An 18,742-nucleotide genomic window follows, 5' to 3' on the forward strand; every position below is an offset into this window, starting at 1 on the left:
AAGGAGGAGAAGGAGAAGGAGAAGAAGAAGAAGAAGAAAGAAATTGGTGACTGTCATGGGCTACATGCTTGTTTATGCAACAGCAAAAATTATAGCGAAAAGATGCTAACAAACTAGGATGAATTTCTTTCTGTGGTGTCTGCTCTACATCACCAGAGACTTCAGAGCCTCAGTCTATGAGGTCAACTGAATCTAGAGGAAGGAATGCAGGAAGGAAACAAAGAAAAGGGAAAGAGTGAGAGAAAGTGGCCTTGCACACTGTAAAATATCTGTTCTCATCAATTCCAGAGGGAAGAAAGAAGCCCGCAAGTAAGACTCCAGAAAAGGTCGAGGTAGTTGAGCTCCCTCTCCCTGCCTCTCTACCAAAAAGAGAGGGATACACTTTCTGAGAGCAGATTGGAGGGGAAAAGCACTCATGTTCTGGCAAATTATGGAAGCATAAAAAGCCCATGCTGGAAATATTTGACTATGCCAAGATATAAAAGGTAAAAGGACCATCTGTGCCATTTGCATCCCGCTCTCCCTGGTTGTCTCTGTGGCGCAGCAGAGTAAACCATCTCGCAGCAGATGCCGATGGAACGCAAACATACAAATTAGTGATGCTAAGAGAGCTTGTGTGTCCAATCAGAATGAGCCTCAGAGATGATAAATATGCATTATAATGTGCTGCAAGTTGCAAGTATAACCATGGCAACTGTCCCAGCCTGTTTTGCCTATGCAGTGTTGTTTGTGGTGAGTGTCCTTCCTCCATTACCATAAAGACCATGGCATAAAGAAGATTTGCTCTCAAATTATGAATGTTCCTCAAATTTGAATTTGATGTTAAATTGTTCATTTAAATGGGGAGTTATCTCAATTATCACCAGTAAAATATAGAGTGCCGCAAGGATCTGTCCTAGGTCTTGATGTGTTTCTTGAAAAAATACACAAGATAAAACATTATGAATACAAGTATGGTGTGCATTGTGCAACACTAAAGAAAGTCAAGGACATAAACCCTGTTGCTAAAAACCTGAGAAGCATCAAGAATCATTTTAGAGTCAGACACAGGCCCACTGAATCAAATAAGAATCCAATCTTGAGGAACCTAAAGATTTTCAACCCTAATAAGTAAGGGTCATTGTTATTTTCTATATTTTGGGCTCTGGTTTGGCACTTTCACCAAAAGCATAATTATTTCTTCCCAATTCATGAATTATACACATATAAAAGAATAATAGAGGTTCTCAACTGGTGTCGTCGTAACCCAAAAATGGATCACAGGTCTGTTCAGAAATTGTTGCCGAAAGTAGGGTAAAAAAAAAACTCTGCTAAATGCAAATATAAAATAATAATGCTAAGTTATAAATAGACTTATTAACTTCTAAAAGGAAGGAAAAAATGCTTACCATATCTTTTATTGTTGACATCAAAAGCTAAGCATCAGTGTATTTTACTGCAAATGTAAATGACATTTATTATCAATCAAATATTGAGCACAGTGTTTGTTTCAATGTTAATTTATTCAATCATTTAATAAAAATGCTGTCAATTTAATACATTTTAGCTGACTTTGCTGCGCCTGTTTGTTTGTTTTTTTTTGCTGCGAAATTGTTCGTAATTGGTTAATTGGGACACCTTGGTTTCTTTTGAGCAATAAACAAGTTTGGTACTATGTTGGGTCACCACTTGATGTCCAATATAAAAACTTTGTCCTGGAACAAAATCAGCTGAGAACCACTAGCCTACAATTCATTATGCTAATCTGGTAGAAACTTCACTTGGCGACACAGCGTGACTTAGTAAAATAAGTAAATTAAATAAACCACAAACAAAGACTTTCTGAAATTATTGAAAGAAGGCGCTCAACAACATATTCTGAAATGATAAAAAGAAAATAAATAAAATGGAAACACAGACAGTCTCAGAATGGGTGTGTGGGTGGAAATTAGTCACAGAAGAGTAAATGCTCAACACAAGAAAACCAAACGATGGGTAGAGTATACAGAGAGAGAGAGGGAGGGAGGAAGAGAGAAGCGAGGGAAAGCTCGAAGACTTCCAGTAGATGTCGGCTTTGACAGAGAAATAATGAAGTGACATGATGCCGATGCAGAAAGAGACAAAATGCAGCTTACTCGTTTAATGTTTTTGGGGCTGATGAATCTCCTAAGGGCTGAAATGAGACATACAGTATGTTCCTCTCGCCGAGGTTCTGCCTTTACACTAATGAATCACATAATCCAGCCATAGAGGATTCGATAAGCCTATAAAAAGCTTTAGCTCAGGCATCACTGTCTGAAAGATTGCTTCAAGGTTGCTGGATGCTGTTACATCCAATTCAATTGTTTTAGCTCAGAAGTGACATAACATTAAATCAAGGATGGAGGAGAAAGCCACAGATCTTCTCATTTAGTCAATATCAGCTTCTTGTTAGAACAGACAGGTAGCAGAACACAAAACAGATATTTGAGCTGCTCCGCATTTCAATGACAGAAAAATCAAATACAGAATAGCAAACAAATAAAATAAAAAAGCTGAGGTATGATTGTAGTTTTAAAAAAGCTAGAGGAAGCACAAAGCCATTGAACATTCTGAAACAGTAAACCAATTTTAACAAGTTATAATGGTTAAAAATATCAGACTAGTGCCTGTTTACATGGAAAAAACAGCGCAGATAAAAGAATACAAGAATGTAACCCCTAAGGTGGTTAGTTTGTCTCCTATCCTGGCGTAGTTTGCTAGATTCGTTTGTTTTGCTAGTTTTAGACAGGTTTTGGGCACTAGTCAGCTGGTAAGGCCGGAAAACCAACTGGCTGACCAGCTAAACCAAGTTAACCAGGTTGGGAGACCAACTAAATTAACTAGAACCAGCAAACCACATCATTTAAGAGGGCTAGTTAACTGTTAAGGCTGGGAGACCAGCTAGCTGACCAGTTTAACCAGCCTGGGAGACTAGCTAAATTAGCTACGGCCAGCAAACCACATCATTCAAGAACACTAGTCAGCTGGTAAGGCTGGGATACCAGCTGGATTACCAACTAAACTGGCTTAACCAGGCTGGGAGACAAGTTAACTTATCTAAGAATGGGAGACAAGCTGGTCAGTCAACTAAACCAGCTTAACCAGGCTGGGAGACTAGCTAAATTGGTTAAAACCAGTAAACCACATCATGCAAGAGCACTGGCTGGTAAGACTGGGAGAACAGCTGGTTGGCCAACTAAACCAACTGACTAACCATTTAGCTGACTGAACACAAGCTTGACGAAGCTAGAAGACCAGTTAAGCCATCTTAAACCAGCTACGACCTGCAAATCACCATCTAATGGGGTTTAGAAGAGCAATGACCTTGTTTATCTTCATCAGACCACCTCAGGAGAAGCCCATAGATTAGAGTCCGGTAATGTTTTAAGCACATCTTCACCACAGCAGGCGGATGGCATGACACAAGACACCGTCTCGCATTCTAAATCCCGTGACGCTGCCTCGTAGCAATGCAGTCTTCCAGCCGCTACCAGCATGATGCTCGTCATCACTCACATGAGTCAGAGAATGCCATAAGCTAATGGAATAAATCAAGGATGAAATATCAATCAAATTACAAACTAATAGTTCCCTTAATGTCTTTGTTGGAGTACAGATGGCCCCTTCAGCCAACCAAGCACACCACAGCAAGTCATCATGATAATCAGCGCACTAATAATACCACTCCATTAATCACACATACGCGCTCGAACTGCATCGCTGCAAACAATGGGTGCTCTGCCGCAGGAACGTCACAAAGTTGAAGCATGGTAACACCCACTCATTACACTGGTAATTAACTCTAAAAGTCATGCTTATTGTTTAAAAAAAACTACAAGGTAAGTTTGTGAACGCTGCTGTTCCCTTGGCTTCTGCATTCAGTGATCTTCATTTCCAGCAAAAAAATTATAATAAAAATAAGGGCAACAAGCTGATACTTACATTTAGCAGGAAGGTCGTAGCCGCAGGTGATTTTGGCTTTTCCAGTCTCACAGCCATTTAACGAGTGGCACTCATCATACAGGAGATGACCCGCGGCTCTGTGTATGCAGCCATCCACTGAAAGAGAGAAATACAACACTGATGTGACAACAGAAACGTTTGTTGAATTTTTTTTTCTGGCTGAAATAAAAATTCACTCATGTTGTTCCAAAACTACAGAAGAAGAACGGTCACACACAACAACAGTTCATAGCCTGTGACAATGACTTTCTATGTCCAATAGGAAAAAAAAAAAAAAAACATTAAGAAAAAAATATATATTATATATCATGGTCAAAATCTTCAAAATTTCTCCTTTTGTGATACACAGAAGACAAATGCATTCTGATTTGGAACAATATGAAGAAATTATGATGATTTCAATTCTGTGCTGAGCTATTCTAATAAATTAAGGTTTTAAAATAAAACTGAATTTATACAGGCCTCAACAAAATAAAACAAAAACACTTAGAGATATGTTGTCAGCCCTTGTAGAAGAAGGTATGACCCTTGAACTACTGATACTAAAAAGTTATTCATGTCCCCAAACACTGTTGATTTGTATAAAATGAATGTCTTTTGTCTTGAAGCTTTTGTTTTTGTGTTGTTTTCCCTTGGCTGTTCCCACCTCCCAATGTTTTAATTTCACATGGTTAAGCCCAGGATGCTTTTGACTGATAGTACAGCTTACATGAGTAGACAGAGAAATAGAAATCCAAATGATTTCACTCCCTCTAAAGCCCATGACCCATTATCAATCACAGAGAAACATCATAAAGGTATAGTCATAAGAAAAATGAATAAACCTGCAAAACATGTAGCCGAAATACAGACGCATAGCTCCTATACTCTATTCTCAAGAAAATCATTATAAAGAGAACATGAAATTAAAACTGACCCCATTTACAGTATGTACACGTCATTCCGAAGGAAAAAAAAAACGTTTTCATAATCTTTCATCGAAATGTAATACCTTTTTCAATATCTGAAACTTTGGGGGGGTTCAATGTCACATTATTGACATTAAATGAGTTCAAAATGGTGTTCATGTTGACTTTGAACAAATGAAGACAAATCATTCCTGTGTTAAAAAAAGCTTCACAACCTGTTATTGATTGAACACCCCAACCAACAGGTTGTGATACATGTGACCTAAATGTATGTTTTAGCTGCTGCCACTGATCTGGTTTGCAGAGAGATGAACAGCATGTCATAAAGGAGATCAGTCTCAGTACGCTAATGACACAAGCAGATGAGAGGCAATAAAGATGACAGACAGCCCGCTGTTACAGAAGAGAGGCTGAGCTCGAGCTAAATTTCATGATCGACCTGATCCACTCGCTCATTCATTGTGCAATGACGTTGTAAATGAGTGCGAACAGCTTCGGCCAAAAAAAAAAACAAAGCCCCATTTTCCTTGCTCTTCTTCCTTGTCAGAAACTCTACCCAAGTTGACAAAAACTACATACAGGTTTTTTGTCACAATTTTCTTTAGATCAGCATTGATGGAGAGATCGCTCAAGTTCAACAATATTCATTTTGTACAACAGCTCAATAAAAAAAAGAAGTTAATAATAAGAAACTTACATTTTAGAGACAATATTACATTGTCTACTCCTGTTGTGTCAACGAAAACAGTTCCAAACAATGGCAAAACAGTATTGACCGTCGTGTCTCCCAGCAACAAACAGTATTTGTGTTTGATTCCTGAATGAATCAGTGTTTTTGAACAATTACATTTTTGTGAATGATTCAATGACTCACTCAATAAAGAGAGTTGTTTGTTCCATTCCTGAATGAATCAGTGAACAATTCAATGCTTCACAGACGGACTTGTTCATTTCATGAATGAATCGTCATTTTTAAACAAACCGGTTAAGTTAAGGATTCAATGACACACCTATAGGGCTGGGTATCGTTCAAAAATGTTTGATATCGATACCGATACCTTGACTTCGATACCGGTTCCTGAACGATACTTTTTTCGATACCAATTTTATGAAATCAATTTTAACAAGATTACATTATCTAAAAAAAAAAACTTTGGTTTTATTTTTCAGCTTGTTGATGTTTATACAAACTCAAAGACTCATCTCCTGAGCCACTGCACAAAGGAACAAAATGTAACCAACACAATAAATCAGTGCAAATAGTTTTAATAAAGCTCAAATAGTCTTCAGTTTACACATCTGTTAGGCTACATCTACACTAGTGCGTGTTCGTTTTAAAACGGATAGCTCAGACAGAATCATGATTTCTATTTATTTTCCACTGATTTACTGATGAGCATTAGCAGCTTCCAGCGCTGTCTGCCTGTGTTCTCTCTTCCATGATCGCTGCTCTGACTCAGAGGTAATACCATATTTAATTTCAGCAACATTACATGGCCAAACCACAAATTAGACGGCAATCGTAAGTTATTACAAACACTCGATGGTGGTTTAAAGTGAGTTTTGAGTAAAAGTGGAATATAAATCTTATTTATTGTCTTATGTAGCGTGATGCTACAGTTTGCATGAATGGTCACATAACACGCGCTTTCGGTCACACTGATCGATCTGCGCCGTACCTCTTCTAGTCGAACACACCGGCTAGTGCTGCAGGCTTATTGGCTCACTGACGCTGACGAGATTAACCCCTTAGGTATCGAAATTTGGTACTGAACGACGAGACGTTTTTCGATACTCGATGGTATCGAGGCAATTCGGTCGGTGCCTAAAAAGTATCGAACTCGGTACCCAGCCCTACACACCTATAAGTCATGTGTTTTGTTCATAAAATAATTAGTGTTTTGAAGGAATTGGTTCAGAGAACGATTCATTGATTCACTCAAACATTAATTCCTACTGGAATTAGGCCGCGTGTCCACCAAAGCATTTTTAGCCAGCTAAACACACCAGGCGCCAGAGATTGTCTTACTATAGGGAGATGAGAGAGTCTGTATTACTTACTGTGATGAGTGGGGCGGGGCCGAGAGCCGTGGGAACGGAGCGAGGCCGGTGGAGTAATTGATAATGAGCGACACCTGCACCACTCACCGGTCTCGAGTCCCACGGAGGAGCTCCGGAAGGATAAAAGGAGGAGCGATGACAGTGAAAGACGAGAGAGGACCAGGCCTGGACTTTATTTTGTGGCTCCCAAACTGAGGGATCGTGTATAGTCAGCAGATTATTTTGCACAAGAAGCCTCTGCAGGACGATAAAGACTACACTGCGTAATTTTCCCGCTTATCATGCGGCCACTTGTCTGATAAGTAAATAATTGAATGTAAAATATTAATTTGACATTTTAATGACCTCAACATGACTTGCAGTACCCGCTTGAGCGCTCCGTTATCAGTTGTAGCAGTTGTGGTTGTATCAATAACAGACCACGAGATGGCGCGATTGAAGAATCAGAGTTGTATTGCAAGCAGCCATTTAGAAATATAAATGAACGATGCATGGTTCTGCCCTAAGCATGTAAGTTACAAGTTTGTGAAAGGACTTCCAGTGCCAGGTAAACGTAAAGCAGATTATGAATATACTTAAGATTCACAAATACCAAAACAACGTGTCTATACCAGACGCGAGCGGCGCGATTTGACAAAAGCAAATAGAACCCTGATGTTCTCTGCTGTGGATGCGGTGCGACGCAACACGACAAATCCATGACAGTAAACTGATGTCCCGTTCTATTTCTGACGAACTCCAGCGCTCTGACACAAAGGACCATTTCAAATATTCATAAGAGAATCGTGAAAAAAATAGTTTCCTCAAAAATATTAAGCAGCACAAATGTTTACAACATTGACAATAATCAGAAATGGTTACTGAGCAGCAAATCAGCATAATAGAATGATTTGTAAAGGATCATGTGACAATGAAGACTGGAGTAATCATGATGAAAATTCAGCTTTGATCACAGGAATACAGTAGCCTATATGTTAAAGCATTCAAATATATAATTTAAATGGACAATTTCACAATATTACAGTGTTTACTGTATTTTTAATAAATAAATGTAGCCTTGGTGAGCATAAGAGACTTTCCAAAAAAAAACAAAAAAAGAGGGGGTGGTGAGGCCTTGAAAATATTTTTCTCTACAAAAGGGGAGCCCGGCAGAAAAAGTTTAGGAACCACTGGCCTACTCAAACACGCAATATTTAATTTAATTTAATTCATACAGGCCTACCTCATGTTGCACGTTTGCACTTTTTGAGAAAAACAATGGCACAATAAAAAAAATCCCTCACTTTTTCTAGTTAAATAAGGTTAAAATATTTTGCCTGTAATTTTTTTTCTCATATATGGACAGTGTAAAATATCGTGATATGAATTTTAGCTCACATCGCCCTCCCCTAACTGCTCCCATTGAAAACAATTGAAAAAATACACTAGCTTGGGGAAAAAAATGCTTTGGTGGACACACGGCCTTATGATGTAACCTAGCCTACAGAAGGAATCACTGACAATCCCTAATTAACAGACTGACAAAGTTCCACTGCTGTATATCAGCACTCTCAGCTAATCAAACTCTAGGACCAGAACCAACTATTGTATCATTTTAAACACTTTATAAAACAATGTCTACTATATAGCAGGCCTCTTGCTCAGCAAACAGCATTGCCGTAAAAACAGCATATTTTGCCACAAGTACATTATTACAGCTCTTATGCGTTAGCATTAAAAGTCAGTTGGCTGTGAATCACGCCTCTAGTGAATACATCTGGTCAAGCACACCACAGCCTTTGAGAGATGAGTGTTACAGGAAGTGGAGCATGTTATTGCAGATTGCAAGCACAGTTAAAAGGCAAAAAATGTATGTAGTATGTTGAATAGGTAATCAACATGCATGTGTGAATGTTTGGGTTCAGCAGAAGAGAAGCATTTACGTAGGAAATAAACTCTCAGTAATGGCAGTCTGTTTGCAGAAGCGCATGAAGATGTGTTTACTCAAAAGTAATAATTAATAATGCTTAGCAAAATGCTTGTTTTTCATTAAGGATGGTTAAAAGAAAATATCATGATGTTACAGATCATCCCATTTGCTGTCTGTTGACTGATCCTAGTCCTCAAGCAACCTACTGATGAGGTTGAGTTAAAAAAATAGTAGTATTTAAAATTAAAATAAAATTAGTAAAAGAATATCATTTAATTGTTCATATAAAACAACATTAATATTATTTGATATAAAAGGTTATTATCTCTAACTCTTGTTTATGAAAATATTTTCTCACAAATACACCTTGTACATCATAACATCAAGTTTACAATCAAGTAACATGCATTCCCAACAACTCAATATACACATGGGCTAACCATCACCTAGAGGTGAGCATTAGCATAATGTCTCCCTCTAATAATGTCAGAGTTCAAATCCCGAACTTCCATGATTCCTGTTTGTACAGAGCTACTGAGCAAAATCTGGAGCTGGAGGCCAAGGAGCGGATGGAGATCAGGTGATACAAGTCAATCAGTACATGAACAAAATCACGATTTCCTCACCTCCTCACAGCCTGTCAAAGCCCATTATTATCTGACCTGATGCTGCTGGTGAACACATCAAATGTGTTTCAGCTTTTGTGGAGCCTTCTCTCCTATGTCTGATTATTTGATGTGTATGAAGCTCTCATATTACTGCCCTCTGCATGTCTCAGGCTAGTCAGAAAAACATCACAAATGCTGATTTATTCTGTATCCTCACAATCCCACGCCAAGCATGTACCATACTGGCATGATAGCTTTCATCTTCACTTGGATCAGCCTAAAAAAAAAAAGTTTCTTTCTCTTGCTTATTTTGTGTTTATCACACAAAGCCAGTGACTCAGCTGAGATATGTAGATTTCTAGAGGCCATCAGGGTTAAAGCAGACACACAAATTTCGATGCAAAAATGCATGTTACATTGTAAAATCAGCAACTCAGTAGGGAGCACTATAAAGTGGCTTATTGGCAAGGAAGATTTAGCTGATGAATGTACTGCATATGACAGGGATGACTTCAGACTAAAAACAGCCTATGTATGTGTGTCTGTGTTTTCAATGTAAAAACAGCTACTAACAGCACTGCAAAGAAAAATAAACACACTACCATTCAAAGTTTTGGGGGCAGTAAGCAAGAAAAATGTATACTTTTGTTCAGCAAGGATGCACTGAATTGATCAAAAGTGACAAAGAATTTTACAACACAATTTTTACAATAAATGCTGATCTTTTGAGCTTTCTATTTAACAAAGAATCCTGAAAATAAATGTATCATGGTTTCCACAAAAATATTAAGCAGCACAACTGTTTTCAACATTGATAATAACATGAAATGTTTCTTGAGCACCAAATCAGGATATTAGAATGATTTCTGAAGGATCATGTGACACTGAAGACTGAAGTAATGGCTGCTGAAATTGCAGCTTTGACATTACAGGAATAAATTACATTTTAAAATATATTACAACAGAAAACAGCTATATTAAATTCTAATAATATTTCATTATATTAGTATTCACTGTATTTTAACTAAATAAATGCAGCCTAGGTGATTATTAAAAAGATGTTCAAAAACATAAAAAAAATAAATAAATAAAAAAATCTAGCTGACCGCAAACTTTTGGATATATATTAAAAAAAAAAGCTTTGGTGTGCCCTAGCTGTTTTATATTAAAAGCACAATAAAATTACATACATTTTGGAAATATTTCAGGATTTTCGGAAACAGTGATGAAAATGTTTTAAAGATATTATGATTTGAAGATTATTTTTTTTTCAAATGTTACATTTCTTGCTTAAGATGAAAAACAAGACAAGGGACATAAAAGTGCCTGAAGTTAAAGAAGACAGTGGTAGATTGAACGTGGTTGTGTGAGAGTGCAGATTTAGTTCTTTATGGATCTTCAGAACACCTCCAGCAGGTGTTAGGTGAACTCTCCCCATGAGAGAAGAGAGCAAGGCTGGGTGAGAGATGTCTTCAGGTGCCCTGGAGCCTTCACCAGCTGCTGCTGAATTCTTCTCCTCTTCCCCTCATCATCTTCTCACTGGGCTCAAGTCCCTGGACTCTCATCTTTTGTCCACCTGCATGGGATTATCTATCACACACATGCACACCGACACTCACATTAAGGGTGTTTTCAGACTCTCATCAATATTCTAGGCAAGAGGCTGCTGGACTGCAAGGTCTAAAGCGAGTTCCCGATTACAAAATATCTGCAATACAAGAGCTTCAGAGTAACACATCTCTGGGACTCTAATGCATTAGTACCAAACGTCTGTTTGGCACCAGCCTACGTGACTTCTGAAGGATATTAAACTGATTGCATTGTTGTACGATGCAAGTAATGATTTTCAGAAGTAATCTGGGAGTTCAGCTCACTGTGACAGCAAATCCCGTTAGATGCCTTGAGAGGCTTCAGCTGATTTCTGTGGCCTTGCATCATAGTAGCTCAGGTTTAATTTCCCTCCATTTATTTTCGAGACGAGTTCAGCAAGCTGGGTGCCACAGATGCCATATCAGGTGATGTCAGTGTCAGTGTACTATATTTATAAAAAATGAACAGTGAACATAAGATTACAAATGGTTAATTAATAGGAAATTAAGAGCCACAAATAATATTTTTTATTTTTATTAAAAAAAAAAATGATAGTTCAACCAAAAATAAAAATTCTGTCATCATTTATGCATGTATGAATTTCTTTTCTTCTGTTGAACACAAAAGAAGATATTTTGAAGAATATGGATAACCAAACTGTTTTGGTCCCCATTGACTTCCATATATTTTTCTCCATACTTTGGAAGTCAAGTCAATAGGGCCCATCAACTGTTTGGCATATAGCTTTGTTCTTGTCCACAGTATCTTTGTCATCGTGCTTGCGATATCTAAAATGCTTCCATACCTCTGACTTTTTATGTGAAAGGTGGTGTTGACGTCGGGAACACACCTGAATCCGCCATTTTAAGCAATGAATGAATGACGGACTCTCCGTTGTAACATCGCTCGAGGTAAATAAGGGGGTGACATCTAGTGGATTAGACTAGTAATAAGATTAACGTAAATCTTATCTTCAATGTTTGTGGAAATAAATATTGAAAAAAATCGATTTGTGGCCTTTGAGAATCGATATTGAATCGACCACATTTTAAAAAACGATATATCGAAGTGAGTGGCAGCCCGTGTTCCCCGTTTAGCTGCTAAGCGAAGGTATCAAAATGCACTCATGCATCTCTAAAGACAGGCAATCTGAAATCACTTTGGGTGCTAAAACTGAAACCGTCTGCCGGCTCAATACCGTAATCTCACTAACCCCCCACTTCACCCACCGCAGGTATATTTAGAGAGGAATTCCTATAAAAAAATGGCTTTTGAGATGAGAAAGCAGAGCCGAGAGCCTATTCTCCCATCCAGCCCAGGTAATGAGCCCAGGGGCCCGGACCTGGATCCCGGGCGCAATCATGTCCAGTCAGCCGATTCCTCGACTTTCCAGTCAGACACAACAACGTGTGGCACAAAACAATGTAATTCTTTGTGGGAATCAATAACCATGGCTGTCTAACCAGGGGAATTTGTGTAGGGCTCCAAATGCAGGACTTACTGTTCCCAATCGTTCCCTAGCGACTCTGATGATTTCTGTTCATGACAAATGAATTAACAACACCGAAAGCAGGTCTCAGACGTGCCGCAGCAGAAGCATGACCCAGATGCGAGCCGGGGTGTCAATTTATTTTCTAATCTGGGGAGGATTTAAGGAGAATTCCCTGCTGATTGCGACGCTAGCAAACTTACAAGGGCAGCCTCTGATCGTCATTAGCTAAGTGTGGTGTTTATTGTCACCTTTGAGCGGAGAACGTGTCATTAAGAGATATAGTGTGCTATTTGCGTCTTTCTGGTGCAATACTAACAATTAATGTCTTACCAATACACTTAAGCAACGCATTTGTTTCTTTATTTGGCTGGTCAGTGTCAATTAAGACACGTTCCAAGATGTTTTTGAGAGCTTCTGCAAGTTACCATCATCTGCTCTGTGGCTCATTATGCAAACTAAAGTGTGACAACACAACCGTGTTCATCAAATAAAACCCACCAAGAGCATATTCATGTAGTCCCCTAAAGTATAAACACTGATCGCTCGGCTATTAAAGAAATTTGCAGTTCCTGGCTTCCTGTGGTTTCAAGACAGCTGCCAAGGCTCTAAAAACAGCACTTCCAGCATGTAGTAATCCTGCAACTATGCCGCCCAGTGTAATATTTCACTCCTCTTTAAAAGCCAAGATGCCCCCGCTGGACCTTTCAACAGCGGATCTGTCATTTATCCGCTCCCCAACTATGCAGCATAGCATCTGGTGTTGTCCACCACTGCCATTCCAAGTCTCCTCCGCCATTAACGCTAATGTTGCATCGATCCGCTCAAGGCGTGTGACTGTGCCAGTTGAGTTATTTATTTTGAAGGTGTTCTCCATTGATTTTGTCAACAATAATGAAGACGAGATGAAAAATTGCATCATGACAATAATTCATCAATTTAAGACAGAAAAAAAAGAGAAAAACACTGCAAGATGTTATGACAATGCACTAAAAATTTTTGAAGAGGAGAAATCTAGAAAGAATTATTTATACCAGTAAACTGAAAAATATATTTTCTTTTCGATCAGAAATAAAATGAAACTATGTTAATCACTATTAAAATTAATTATTTTAGACAATGAATAACTAAAATATAGTAATGTACAATACTGTTTTACAACAAATAACTCTATTTAATAGAGTTCTAAATAATTAATTTTTTCTGTAGCTCAGGTTTTCACAACAAGGACAGTTATTTCTTTGATAAACATTTTATATATAAAATGATTGAATATCACATATAAATACATTAAAAATAACAAAATGGCTAAAATTTGATATTATTGTAGTTAGAATAAAACTGACTAAAATTAATGAAACAATGAATACATTTTAAAGATATTTTCAACAACAACAAAAAAACTACTGTACAGTGTGTAGGTGCTTCTCTCAGATCCTTGCAACCTCAATATCCTATCATTCCACCTGCAAAAGTGCAGACGGTGCCTGGAGAAAAGTGAGGTTCCTGTTGGACACATGCATGAGTTTCAACGTTCTCCCACAAGCGCTGCGGTGAGACAGTAATGCCTCGCTAACCCCCCAAAGGCCTTTCTCGCAAAGTCTTTCTCTCTCTGACTCTTTTCCTTTCAATTTTTCCCTCTGACACAAAGATCCTTGCTCTGCTTTCATTACAATACCCTGCTTTTCAGAAATGGTGTCAGGCACAATTTTCCCTCCCTAATTATTTTCTGTCCCCGTTGAGGTTTGGAGTTCAGGCCTGGGGGAGCAGCTGCCATTAAGTGCAGGCCGGGGTGGGTTAGGGTGGGCTGGGTGAGGAACGGAAACTCTGGAGGTGGAAAGAAAGCAGAACTCTGTAAATTGTCTTAAATGAACTGCACTGAGAGAAACGCCTCTGTGCCAAAAGCGTTGGCAAACACTTGTTGGTCCCGTGCCATTCTGTTGGGCCCGAAAGTCAACTTTATGATTAGGTAACTACAAGTGTTGATTCCAACTCTATGCTTTATTTCCCGGCTCCTCCCCACCCCTCCTGTTCGCAGCCCCTGTGATTTACCACACAATTTTCTACCCAGATAATTCTACTGGAGGAGATAATGGCATGAATTAGACCCTAATCAAGTGCCAATCAGAGATCCTTAGAACTCTAAATGTCAGATATTAGACGTCTCGTCACCCGTCGATAGTTCCAACAAATTGTTATATTAGCTAATCACACTCACTGTTCAGGCAGTGGGAATAAAGAGAGCGACATTATTCAAGTTCCCTTCAAAACGGTGATAAAAATGATTAAAATCTCACCTGTCTCAATGTTAATATATGTCTTTTATGTTTTGTGCTTAGGTCATGTCTATATGGATATGTGTGCATTTTGGCCTCCCATTTACACGTAAATGCCATTGTATACAGCCTTCTAAAGTGAAGACTTCTGTGATGCATGTGAACAGGTAAGAAGTTTTTCATAGATTTAATCATAGTTTTTATAAAAAATCATAGTTTTTTGACAAATATCCTTTAAATTTAGTCAATATTTCACTGTCATATTCATTTATTTTAGTCAGCTTTACTGTTTTAGTACAGTTTTACAAATATTAAAACACAGTGAAGTCTGTGGTCAGTAATTTTTTCTTTTTTTCTTTTTTGGTAACACTTTAGTATAGGGACCAATTCTCACCAATTCTCACTAGTTGCTTGTTAGCATGCCTATAATTAACATATCGGCTGTTTATTAGTTTTTATAAAGCATTTATTTTACATGACCATATTCTACATCCCTAATCCTACCCAATACCTAACCTAAACAACTACCTTACTAACTATTAATAAGCAGCAAATTAGGAGTTTATTGAGGCAAAAGTCGTAGTTAATGATTTCCACAAAAGTAGTTTCCATAAAAATATTAAGCAGCACAACTGTTTTCAACATTGATAATAAAAAAAAAAAATGTTTCTTTAGCAGCAAATCAGTTTATTAGAATGATTTCTGAAGGATCATGTGAAACTGAAGACTGGAGTAATGATGCTGAAAATTCAGCTTTGCCATTACAGGAATAAAGTAAATTTTTAAATCTTTTCAAATAGGAAGAGTTGTTTTAAATTGTAATGATATTTCACATTAACTGTTTTATCTATATTTGTGACCAAATAAATGCAGCCTTGGTGAGTATAAGAGACTTATTTCAAAAACCTTGAAGCATATTCAAATATTTTATTAACTTAAACATGTATCAACATTTAACAAAAACCTCTTGAAAGAACATTATGAGTATCCTACTGTGATACTGTGTATAAAATATTGCGATAAAATATTCTTTATGCTTTGGGTATTTATTTTCTGTGGATATGAGGTTTTTAAATATTGTGGGTTTAAAAAATTCTGAAAAATGTGTAGACAAGGCCTTAGACTGTCATTTTGGCTATGACGGATATCACAGGGTGAAGTAGATCTCACTTTTGGACATATTTCATGAGTGCAAAACAGGAAACAAATGCCCTAAAGGGTCAAGTACAACATAGATCAATACGATTTGTTTTCACTTTCTCTTGTCTTCATTGTTACAGTGAACATATTTACTATACTACATAATTTTAGAAGTGACAAATATAGGAAAACAAAAACATGCACTGAAGCACAGTGCTCTTATAATTACAAATAAATACGTAAGATAAGCTCTGTCCATTCTTTAAAAGGTCCAAATAGTGTATCCAGCAGCCCTGACTATCCTTAGAAAACTACATTTGATCTGTCTTTGTTGTGGCTAAATTCTTTCAGTGAAGCAAAGAACTCATAAAAGGTTTTACAATGGCAGGACAGACACTCTGAACATTTGTGTTTATTTAGTCCTCGGTCTCTCACTGTGATCAAACTGCTTTTCAGTGCACTCACATTTCACTGTCATTAGACCGGACCCGTGAAAACACAACCAAAACACCTCTTAAAGCAACTCTGAGAAGGAGAAAAAAGACAGGAACCCCATTTTGAACATTCTTATTGGATTAGAAGATCTGCAGACACATCGAAATTCATTTTCTATAATGTTTTGGCCACAGTTGAAAAAAAAGGAGGGAAAGAAAAAAATAAAATCATTGGGGTAGCACTGGAATAACACTAGTGTCTAGCACCCAGGGAGTCGGGTCAGGCATTTCAAAGAAAACACAGGATTGTTCCCAGGCTCATAAAACGTCCTGGGCCAGGTTAGGTTACCAAAGCTCATCTGGTGCTGGCGTTTTGCTGCACAGGACTCTGACAGCTGCGGACGGCTCGGTGCCAGACCACGGCGGAGCCGGACTCCTGGGGACATCGTAGCCCTGACACTTGCCAGTCATTCTGAATGTCTTGTGATATTTTGTTAGACTTGTATTTTTGTTGTAGGCTCTAGAGGAAGCAGAGACTGTCAAATAAGGGCAAGAGACGGTCTACATTCCCAACAAAATGCAGCCACACTTCAAGGCTAAAGAACTGAGGATTGTGATTTCCTTCAGACAGTCATACCTATGTACACACACACACACACACACACACACACACACACTCGCACCTCCTTTTCCCCTCCAAACAATATAACTGTGATTTTTTCACCTTTGACTTCTCATACAGCGTCTTATTACAAAGAAAACTCTCTGCTGATATGGCCATTATCACCTGCACCCTCAGGTCACATTGCCTTTGGCACCTGTTCATACAGTCGCAATTACTCTTCTCCAGCAAAGCCAAAGCAACACATAAACACAGACTCACGCGTTCATACACTCACACAAATATGTATAAGAAAACCTAGACTTAAATGTACCACCAAAACATTAAGTGTGAAAGAGAATCTTGTCATTTCAAAGACTTTGCACAATTGTGTGAGTGTTTTATTGCTGCTCTGCTATAGCTGACCTATGAATGCATGACTAGTGACTTTTTACTAGATTGTATGTGTATATATACTGTATATATATATATGTGTGTGTGTGTGTGTGTGTCATCCACAAAAAAAAGCTCTGCATTCCCACCTTTCAAGTACTGCCGTCAACGAATAAAAATACACATTAAATCGTCAATGATCAAAGTGTGACAAAAAAGTATTCCATTTTACTTCCAATTGAAGCAGTAAAGCAGCTGTGTCTCAACCAGCACAAGGACACCAGTGAAGTTAATTCTGTCCTAAGTTCAGCCCCAGTGCCGTGAAGGTAAATAGACGACCAGTCAGAGGTGAGTCTTGGGACAGAGGGCCTCTGTTCACTTGTTATTTCTGGGAAAATGACAACAGCGCTGGCCGCCAATCCCAAGTAATTACAGGCAAAAAGTGAAATTGAGTCTGTCTGTCCATCAGAAAGAAAGAGTGAGAAAAACACCATTCTGTCTCTCTGCATTCCTGGCTCAGATGGACTTTTCCACAGAAGCAGTAATTACGGAAATGAAGAGAGATGGAGCCAGACAAACAAAAGCCACAATTTCAGATTAAAATGCATGAACATCTGTTTCTGTTGTGGGGCCGTTCACCTAAGTGTACAGCCAGCGCGTACAGAGACTCCACTGTGAGAATGATGGAGCCTGAATCTCCTGTGCCAAAATAAAACGAACTTAAACAAAAACGGAAGAATGCAATCATACGTACTGGGTCAAAGGTCATGGGCCTGAAGTGAGGGGAATGAGTAATTGGACTGGAGCACAAGCGAGAGATGCACCTGTAGAGCAGCTCTATGTTTGAAGGTCAAAGAAAATGTGATGGCCTGAAAATGTAAGTTGCCAAGGCAGCCGAGAGTTGAAAATAAAAATCAATACATAACAGACAGCAGGAAAAGATGCTAAATGAAAAAAAAAAAAACTTTTTAACAGCTTGATCAAAGATTGAGTGTGTACTTGAAATATATATATATTAGGGTTGTGCCGATAGATGATAGTATCGTGTATCGACGATAGACAGAGATGTCGCCTGTGGTTGATGCCTTTGACGATAGCAAGACGATTATTATTATTATTATTATTATCAGGCTAGTAATACTATCTAATTAATATTAGGGCTTATTTGTTGCATTATATTTCTTTTTCAGTGTTTTTACAGTATTGCGCATTGGTTCACTTTCTCGCAATGAAACTAAGTAAATAATTACATATATTAGCACGATAATATTGTGTATCGGCGATCTCAGCCTGACGATAGGATGATATGAAAATTGAGCATATCGCCCAACACTAAGTTCAGCCAAATCTAAGTTTTTCATATTTTATCA

The 18,742-nt window shown here is 38.1% G+C and overlaps 1 protein-coding gene across 1 annotated transcript in view; it reads right to left on the minus strand.

The window, feature by feature from the left end:
* Nucleotides 1-18,742, minus strand: part of LOC107662807 (O-acetyl-ADP-ribose deacetylase MACROD2-like) — a 443,444-nt gene that overhangs the window by 368,486 nt on the left and 56,216 nt on the right. Inside the window, exon 3 of the mRNA XM_016452921.1 lies at nucleotides 3,943-4,059. Within this exon, the coding sequence (XP_016308407.1) occupies nucleotides 3,943-4,059 (117 nt within the window). The remainder of the gene's footprint in view (nucleotides 1-3,942; nucleotides 4,060-18,742) is intronic.

The sequence above is a fragment of the Sinocyclocheilus anshuiensis genome, unplaced genomic scaffold, assembly GCF_001515605.1.
Source record: "Sinocyclocheilus anshuiensis isolate Anshui unplaced genomic scaffold, SAMN03320099.WGS_v1.1 scaffold1164, whole genome shotgun sequence".
Taxonomy (NCBI): Eukaryota; Metazoa; Chordata; class Actinopteri; order Cypriniformes; family Cyprinidae; genus Sinocyclocheilus; species Sinocyclocheilus anshuiensis.